This window comes from Rhea pennata, chromosome 1, assembly GCF_028389875.1.
Source record: "Rhea pennata isolate bPtePen1 chromosome 1, bPtePen1.pri, whole genome shotgun sequence".
NCBI lineage: Eukaryota > Metazoa > Chordata > Aves > Rheiformes > Rheidae > Rhea > Rhea pennata.
In genome coordinates, this window is record NC_084663.1 from 42266675 (window position 1) to 42276884 (window position 10210).

General features: G+C 35.0%; 1 protein-coding gene across 1 annotated transcript in view; it reads left to right on the plus strand.

The window, feature by feature from the left end:
• ZDHHC17 (zinc finger DHHC-type palmitoyltransferase 17) overlaps window positions 1-8571 on the plus strand; it is a 79768-nt gene extending 71197 nt beyond the window's left edge. The window contains exons 14-17 of the mRNA XM_062584724.1: window positions 3224-3307; window positions 3737-3894; window positions 6192-6286; window positions 7265-8571. Of these exons, the coding sequence (XP_062440708.1) occupies window positions 3224-3307; window positions 3737-3894; window positions 6192-6286; window positions 7265-7403 (476 nt within the window). The 3' untranslated portion in view covers window positions 7404-8571. The remainder of the gene's footprint in view (window positions 1-3223; window positions 3308-3736; window positions 3895-6191; window positions 6287-7264) is intronic.
• Window positions 8572-10210: the final 1639 nt, after the last annotated feature.

Genomic DNA, 10210 nt, shown 5'->3' on the forward strand with positions numbered 1-10210 from the left:
TTCCCTGTCTTTTTGAGAAGTTTGTTTGAAAACCATTGCTGTGCAAGGGGCATTGAAAAATTTTCACAGTTAGGAAATGAGACAGCTTTCTTCACCCTTTTTCTGGACAAAAGAGGAGGTAGCTTTAATCTTGGGGAGGAAGTAGGACTTGGGTTCATCAACATCTGACTGCAAATAAATGTTGTAATCCTTTCAAATGTACTTAATAATAGATAGTGACAGCAGTTCAAAATGACTATTCTCATTATCAGAAGAAAAATAGCCTCTGCTAGGATTTAAATTGTAATGTGGCATCACTGAAGTCCCACTGAGATGGATTCATCTCACTCCCCTCTGTTTCGTATTTCCTAATGACATTGCTACCTTCTGAGTTACATTTTAAAAGTTTTACCATAAAAGACCAAAGAAGCTGTTAAAAAAAAAAAAAAGAAAAAAAAGGCAAAAATAAGGAGTTCTTGGAAAATTTTAGAGACAATTTGATATTTGTTTTAAAAAAGTGCTGAGGAAGATGCAGTACTTTAAACAGTGATTTGAAAAACAAAAAAAAAAAAAAAGGAGGAGGAAAAGCCTAGTGTATGTTTAATGAGAGAATATCTGAGTAATGGAATTATGTTAGCTGGAGGAAATGTTTTAAAAAAAGATGGTGCCAAAAAATCAAGTCCTCTTGCAAGTGGACTTGCACAGATTGGGATAATTAGTGGTAAAAGTAAACATCAGGACTCTTAAAAGTGTGCTGGAAAAAAGCATTAGAAATCACATTATGGGAGTAGTCCTGACTTGTAGGGAGTGATGGTCTAGATGACCTTATATGGATTTTCTGTCTCTGATTTGTACTTGGTGGCTCTGAGCATAGTATTACAAAACAAAATCCGTTCTTAAAACAGCATTTGTGGTATGTTTGCCAAAAAAGGGAAGCATCAGTTACGTCCTTCTAGAAAGGCAGAATTTGGAAATGTTTTATGTGGTCTTCCTTTGGATGTGTTTGAAGGATAAGAAGAATTTTACTGAAGATAGGATTGGGAGATGCTGTAACAGTGTGTACAGAAACTTTAAAATAGTTCTTCTGGGGGTGAAAGTTGTAACACAAGGAGATCAAGGATCAGTACTTTCACTGCTGAAAAAAAGTGACAAGAAGTGAAAACTATTTTAAAAATATAATTGTTTACTGTTGGGGCAAACTATATTCATCAGAACTGCAAAATTTTAGCTAAAATTACAATAAGCAAGTCTCTAATGGTGATTAAACTTGTCTTTTAATAGAGTGTCAAAATGACATGTATATTACAATTGGTTGTTTAATAAAAATCTGTTGATTTTTCATTTTCAACACTTAAATTTCAAACAAACTGTGAACTTGCAACAGAAGTTTAGTTTTCAAATGATAGCATGAAAGGAGATATTACTGAACTTTATCGTGTCATATATCACACTGGTTATGCTGAAGTTATATTGAATCGTTGTTCCAAAAGCAGTGGCTAAAAAATGAGGCCTCTTGTATATAGGCGATTATTTTATGGTTTAGAACAAGGACTCCCCCCGCCCCCATAAAAATTCTTCTCCAAGGGGCTACAAGCAGAAAAGATGAAGAAATGAGCGAGCCATCCAAATTATGCAATATAATTCCATTAATTTAAAACAATTAGTTATATGTTGTTATTTATGTATAAGTAACATCAACACAACCACATAAGAGAAATCAGCAAGTATTTCTTACAGTATTGTTTTTAACGGTAGAGGCTTACTGGCTGTGTTCCTGCCGGTTAGCATGATCCTGTAGGGAATAATGCTCTGTTTTGCCCAGCCTTATTTAAGATGCAGAAGAAAGGCAGTTTCACTGCATTTGCTTTCTAAAGTCTTTTTAACTGTGACCATGGCTGTGCTTGTATCACAGTTTAAACAGTCTGTGCTATATATAGTTCCTGCACAGGTTTTTATCAAATACAGTGGGATTTCGTGTTAAGTAGAATATTTGGTTTGGTGTCCCTGAAGGTGCTACTGAAAGGAGCATTTCATCAAGCGTTTATCGGGTGGACTTCTATGTCAGTGTTTAACTTTCTTTTTTAAAAATGTCTTTTATAAATCATAGCAGTTCTGAAATTTAGGATGCAACTGGAAGCGATACCTTCGAGACCATCCCAACACCATTTCTTATATGTTTTTAGCTGACCAAAGGCAGTATTACAGCATATTTTACATCTGAAGGAACTTGTTTGATTTTTCAAGGAAATGTCTTGTGCTTAGTCTAGCTTGTGTTGTATGTTTATTTTTCCTCATCTCTTATTTATATATTCTTTCAGTTCGCTTGCTAAAAGCACTTGATTGTTTTCGGCCTCCAGAGGATGCCCTTGTTTTATTAGGCAAAACATTTGACATAATGAACAAATAAATGCCATGCTGGTAGTTGCTGACAGTCAAATCTTTTGGAGCCAGTTATTCTCTCTGGGTTCAGTTTATAGCCTAGAGCTATTGGGATGTTATGATAGTGGACACATTTTATAAACAGAAGGAAAGTTGAGCACTTCAGAATTATGAGGTACTCACATAAGAAGCACTTTTAGCTGTACTAATGTTTTAAGAAGATTGATTTTTAAGAACAGTTCTTATTTTTCTAACTTACATTTAAATTCAGTTATAAACAGAATATTTGGGTTTTTTTCTCATTCATTCCTTTAACCAGATATTTAGGCCTCCTCAGTTAAATGTGTTTACTTCCAAGTTCTGTTAGAGATTTTATTTGTATTTAGCTACATCAAGAAGGTTTAAGCATAAATTACATTTTAACTTACGTTGTCACAGAAGAATGTGTATTTTTTCATACATTTATTTAAGTAAAAGAACTCTGCAGTCAAAATTTTTAGTGAGATTTTAAAAAAACATTACAGTAATTCTTGACTGCTCTTGGCTCTGCAAGAGCTGTTACCAACATTGCTCTAAACATTGTCTGTCAATAGTTGTATTAATTCATGATAGAGGTCACCAATGCAATGCGTTCCTGTGAATTTCAGCTGTAATATGGCAGGAATTCAAGAAGCTTTGTTGTACTCAAACATAAAAAGTCACAAGTGAAACAGTTACATTCCACTTTATTAGGGGTTGTAGAGGCTTTATAGGCATGAGAGTAATAAGCAGTGCCTCTAAGCAGGGAATTAAACTTCCCAGTGTAGTGTTGTCTCTTTCCTGAAAGTGTGGTAGTTTGACCCTTCTTGTCCTTGTGCAACTTTAGGAGCAGGGAACCATCGCTATTTTATGGGGTACCTGTTCTTCCTGCTTTTTATGATCTGCTGGATGATTTATGGATGCATCTCTTGTGAGTAAATGTTTTCTTTATTGCTTATAAATACTTCATCTCCTGGTATGGGTTTGTGTTCTGATTTTTTTTTTTTTGGGGGGGGGGGGGGGGGGGGGAATAAAGGGAGGTCGGTGTTTCCCCTTCAGATTTTTGCCTTATCAGAGTTCTGATATAACCGTATAATCATTGCCTGTATCAGTATTGTAAGTCAGAAGAGGATGCTTGTCCTCAGTTTCGTTTCATCACAGCCATGTGCATGAATGTTATGTATTAAATGAGTTAAGAAAAAAGCTCAGAAGGTAGGGAAAGGAAGAGGGAGCAAATAAAACTGTTCCATTGTGTTGTCATTTCCTTATTTCAAGTAATATAAGATGCTGTATTGATCTGTGATGATCTGTGTGATCTTTAGTGTTCTGTGTAGTTTCTGACACTTTATTTTTTCTCTAGATTGGGGATTTCACTGCGAGACAAGTTATGCAAAGGATGGATTTTGGACCTATATTACACAGATTGCTACCTGTTCTCCTTGGATGTTTTGGATGTTTTTGAACAGTGTTTTTCACTTCATGTGGGTGGCTGTGTTACTCATGTGTCAGATGTATCAGGTATGGAACAGCACTTCGTTTGTAATGCTGAATATTGGGAGGGACATAAAACTGTTAACTCCTATGTATCAAATGCTTCCATCATTTTAATTTAAATGTTCAGTATGCAAGATTGAGTGTTCGTTCTCTGAACCATAGATGGAGGAGATGGGCATCTGTTCTCTGGATAGAAGGCATCATACACTTCTCATTGTTTTTGTTTTCTTTTTAAACAAAAGGCTAAAGTACCTTTCTCCTACTTTTTGTTCTCAGAATGACCAAAAGAAAGGGGGAGGGGGCCAAAATAATACAGAAAGAAGCAATAAAGATTAATAGAGGCCTAGAGGTTAAAATCTATGGGTAGAGGTAGGAATAATGCAGTAGGTCATTAGTGCATTAGTGAAAGGAGGACGGTTACTTCAAATGGAATACAATATTTTCTTAATCTGTTTGAATATGCTTTGCTAGGATCACGTGGCAGTACTATAATCTGACCAAAGCCAAGTTCTTCATTAAATGCTTTAAGGCTAAAGACAAGTCATACTGAAAGACTTTAATGAACAATGAGACTTAACAATTAATTTAATCTTTCCAGAGATCATGGCAATAAAAATCCTGTAAGGTGCAGGTAAAACTAGGTAGACAATTTGAATTTCGTCCTCCTTTTTCTATAACACACACAATTTACAAGACACACCAATTTCAAAATCTTACCTGTATGAGCCAGGACCATGTCACTCAAGACAAATGAGTAAGGTCACTACATGTATTTCATATGACTTTCAAATTGATCTAAACCACCAGACTTCTGGGACAGGATAAACATGCAACTTTCCAGAGAGTTTTCTGACATATTTACATAAGGATCCTTTAAACTTTGCATGATTCCTGTGAATATTTTGATTATTCCTTATTGAGTATTGAATATTGGAATCATTCCATGGTTCCTGTGAGTATGATTTGTGATGAGTCTTTGAGCTATATGCCCCTTGAAAAAGTATTCTTCTCATAGTATTTTGTATCATTAGTGTAATTAAGCAAAATAATTCTACCATTTGACTCTTTTTACTAAACCTAGAAACGTGAACCAAAGGAAATACAAAAACTGAACACACAATCATTACTAAATTTCCTAAGAGTGTTGTGTATGGGAAACTTAGAATCACTTTCATCTGTGTCTTTGGACATTGCCATAATGATGGAATTGTTCAGGATGTTTTCTTGATAACCTCTTTTGTTCTACAGTTCCACAGCCCCTGCTATTCCTGCTTCCCCCCCGCCCCCTTCTGCATGAAAATCAAGGTTTGACTTGTCCTCCTTACCAAACTTGCCAAGGTTACTGCCAAAGGCCTAGCTACCGCCCCAGAAAAATAATTTAAAGCCTTGACTGCTTCTTTCCTCAAAAGTTGGTGTTAAGACCTCATTTGTATACACAAACATGAAGCTCTACTAGGTTTCATGAGGGCAGAGAAGATGCTTGAGACAGTGCTCGAGTACATCCAGATGAGGCAAACAAGCCAAAATTTAGCTCTCAGTATTCTTGCTCCCATAACGTGCAGTAGTGTTGAATATTTGTATTTCACTAGGAATTATAGAATTTTATCTTATTTAAGGTTACTAGTGTCATTCTCATATTTGTTTCCAGTATTGTCACATTGCCAGTAAATGCTGGTTTTATTTAAGATGCACTTTTAGGCCAAAATAGTTGGAAAGGTGTTAAAGTAAATCACAACCTTTAGGCCAGATGACTTCTATTTAAACTTTTTTTTCTGGTCGTCTTTTTATCTTATAGATAGAAAAGTTGAAGTTATGTTATTGCAATAAATTCATAAATGGAAAAGAAATTACTACTAATACTATAACCAGAATTCTGGGAGAAAAACAGTGATTTGAATGCTTTGTAAAGTAACTCTTTACAGTAGATTTCAGATGGCTATATATAAATAGCTAAAGATATCTCTTATGAGCTGTCAAGTTTGGGCTTATTCAGTGGCTGTGATTTATTTCTGATCACTTTCAAAATTAAACCTTTTGTGCAGTCTGATACAGCTGTTTGTACTCGGAAGTTGCAAATCGCACAGCTGATCAAGTTCCATGGATGAAGTTGTGTTGCTTCCATTACGGCTCGGGATTTTTTAAGTTGGGACCCTATAATTTCCCCCTGTCTGCCCCCACCTCTGCACTCCCCACCAAACAAAAATTGTCCTTCAAAGGAAAAAATATGAGAGAGGAAATTCAGTCCTTTTTCAGTCTGTCTCAGTAGGGTTTGTTTGCATGTTTTACATGTGCTAAATTGCTTGCTTTTCTTCTGTCTTCAGATATCTTGTTTAGGTATCACTACAAATGAAAGGATGAATGCAAGACGATATAAGCACTTTAAGGTTACAACCACGTCTATTGAAAGCCCATTCAAGTAAGTTTTAAAATGTAAACATGTAATCCTCATTTGGATAGGCATGTACATGATTCAGTTGCACGACTGGTTGAAATGGAACTTGAAATGGAACTAAGTGTTTTAAAGTATTTTCAATATTTGGAATGCTGAATCTGTCAATCTGTCACATTCACAAAGCATTTTCACTGAAATAACTATTATTCTAAAAAACTACTCCTGCAAGTAACACCAGAAGCTTAAAATAAGCAACTTGGCATCGCCTTTCAGATGAAGCGCTGACATCAAAACTCATGTTCTCCTATTTGCTTCAGCCTCGTCTGGCGCATATCATGACACAAGCTTCCCTTCCAGAAAACACTGATCTATTCAAATTATGTGTAATTCAGTACAAAATGAGATTGTTTTCCTGGAATTTTGATAAAACATCTTAAATATTTAACAGTAACTGATTCAGCAGCAGAAACACCTGAACTTTTCATTCATTTAATTCCATAGTTTTGTGCTTAGTTTTGGCTTAGCTGATCTTAGAGATGCAGCTGGTGAACCAGCACATATGACAAGGATAGATCAGTTTGAAGATCAGTGTTGATAAAAAATGGAAGTTATTCTAGGAACACATTCACTTCATGCTCTTTAGTGTCTTGCATCCATATGATACCACTTTTGTCTTGGGAAGGGAGCTGAATTATCATATTATTTTATATGATGGTATACTGTCAATCATATACTACATTTTTTTTCATGGAGTTTTGGCAGATAGTGAAAGAAAGTTAGTGTCTTGGATGTATTTGAAACTAAACATTCATCAATCTAGTGACCTGTTCTTGTTTCAGAAGTTACTCATCAGCAAGCATTAAGATAATTATTGTATGCATTGGTTTTCTACAGGCAGGAACTTAAAGGGAGAAAAAGTAGATTTGGAGGTAGATGAAAAAAGTACTTAGTTAGATGAGCTATGATATTGCTTACTAACATCTGTTTTTGTTTTATTTTCAGCCACGGATGTATAAGGAATATTATAGACTTCTTTGAATTCAGATGCTGTGGTCTTTTTCGTCCTGTTATCGTGGACTGGACAAGGCAGTATACAATAGAGTATGACCAAACTTCAGGATCGGGCTACCAGCTAGTGTAGCACCACATTCATCCTGTGAGCATATCATATCTGAGTGGTGCCTGAAAAATTTTCTCTCTCTCTCTCTCGAATCCACATCCCTTGAGGAGTAGCATGCTATGTGTAGGGCTGATGATGAATCTTAAGGTACCTTCTCTTCATCAGAATTTTATTAACAAAAGTAAAAATGGACAGAATAAACTGCCAAACCTGATAAGGAAGAGGAGGAAGATCAAAAAGGGATTTTAATGGTTCTTAACATGAGAATTATTCACAACAGCATATTCACAGTATTTGTTGTTGGGTTTTTTATTTAAGATCTTTCACAATAAGCATGAGATTATTAAAGTATTGACATAAGTAGTTATGTTGTGCTGAGCAGAAATATTAATTTCCCAGTACAGATAATTCCAGTGGAACAAGAATCCCAGAATTAAAAAAGAACCCTAAATTTTGTGATGCAAAGTTCACTAAGATTGCTACATTGTAGTTCCTGTAATGTGACTTTTTAATACAGGTTTTCTATAGTATTATGTACATTGAAAAATGTGCATTCCAATACTGTGATAAAAATCATGTGGTGGAAATCCCTTGTAATGTGTTAAGTTATTGCAGTAGCACAGGTCAGATAATGTTAACAGAAAAATACGTTGCCTACATATTTGGTGATTGTTATTGCCACCAGTTCCTGGTACAATTGAATACTTGTAATAACCCTGTTCTGAGATTATATAGTCTGAAAATAAACAATTGTGCAAATAAGGAAAGCTCTTCTGTCAAAGTTAAAGCCCTGCTTAAATGCATGATACACCTTTAAAACTAGATTACAGTATATATTATTCAGCAAAAAAAAAAAAGTGGAAAGAGTTTATCTTTGAAGTGATTGTATAAACAACTTTTGAAATAGTGATGTTTCAATATTAGATTTCATCCCCATGCAGTACTGTGTAGTGTAATTAGAAACATTTTCAAAGGGAAGTGTCATAGGGAGAACCAAGAATGTGACTACAAAAGTCTCAGTTGTAAAAAGACAAGATTTAATGGTTTTAAATTCTATGTGACTACAAAAGAGGAACCTAAAGCTGTCTAAAATATTTTGCTTGCATGTACATTAATGGAAAAAATTAAAAAAAAAAAAAAAAAAAAGTACGGGATCCCAATAATAGCACATACAAATAGAAAAATCTAATGCAACATTCTGAGGAAGATGGTGTATAGGCAAGTGGAAATCACCCTTAATTTTTTTGTTTGTTTGTTTGTTTTAAAGTTCTCATGCTACAGATATGTTTGGAAGGTAAGGAATGATGTGAAATTGCATTCCAAAGGGGCTTTCTTGAATGTGATGCACTGATTTTTGTTACGGTATTTTCGTATACTCATAGTGAATTTTTCACTGCTTCCTTAAATATTGTTTACAGAGAGACTAAGAATCAGGTTAGTTCTCTTCTAAGTGCTGTAGCAACCTAGTGGTTCGAGAAACCTGTGAGGGGAGTTTGGGGAGGGGACCTGAAAGCAGATGACTGAGACCAGTGTAAAGAATGTGTATCTGTATATAAGTAATTTATCAAATAGTTTTCTCTTTGTGAGTGTGTGTTTAGTATATTTAAAGCTGCTCATTTCATTTTATTCAACCAAAAAGTGTAGGAAGATATCTAATGAGCTTTTAGTGATGTTCAATATTGCTGTTAATAGGCATTATACCCTGCAAATTCACTGCATGTTTGATGCTTGGCAAAATTAGCATTTTCTGTAATATGCAGATTACAGGTAATAAAACAGTCTAGTGGTATTCCCACCCCTTGCCTTAGTAAGAGGAGCAGTGAAACTGTAAATAGTTGATGTTCAGTATTTGCAAGTAAACATTTTTTTTTCTGTAGTTGTTCCTTGATCTCAAGATATGTGCTTGTTTGCAAGTTTGCAAGTACCAGATACCAGGATTTACAGACATGCAACATTAGAGTACTTGAATGTTTAATACTGGAAAAATCAACAACATCATGGACACAGTTTTAATGGCAGAGGTTTGGGTGTAGGGGTGGCAAGAAGCTTTCGCTGTTTTTGTCAGACAGAATTTGTAATCCCAATGATGACACGTTCTGGGTCAGTGAAAAAAGTTTGACACCAGTTATTCGTATTTTTTATAATCTGAAAAAGCATGAAGACTTTACAATGTTGTTTATTTTAATTAGGAGTAATGTTTTGCATTTTCTTCATTTTTTTCATGTTTCTGTTGGGAGTCGGTTGATGTAAGGAATTTCAGTCCACTTCATTAAGTATATTCTAGCACGAGATGAGCACTTTGGTGTGTAATACGAGTTTTGGGTTTCATTACCCAGTTGCATATGCTACCATGAATTGTGTCATGCAGTCCATGTTAAAAATGTTTGCAAGGAAGAGGTGATACTTGGTAATAAGTGATGAATTCTGCACTGTTAAGTTGATGATAGCTCTCTGGTGACAGTTTTGCTAAGACCTGCAGAATTTGAGCAATGGTAAAAATGATAGTTGTTAATCTTAACTTGCATATATGGATTTGGGGTGTATAAACAGTTTCCAGTGCAAAATGTAACTTGTCTTGAGTAATACTGAAGCTTTTGATATGAAATCATTAAAACAAGGTGGGGGGAAAGCCAACTATGCAGCATTTTTCTGTCAAGTTATCAAACATACAATTTACTTACTGTACCAAAACTGCATTGCTTCTGAAACTTAAGCTGATTCAGACCAAGAACACATCAGACCAACTTAATCTGATATTGGTAGAATAAATGGAAATTTTGTCTTGGCCCTAAACATGTGCTGTTTCTTTGCAGGTTTCTATATTCTTT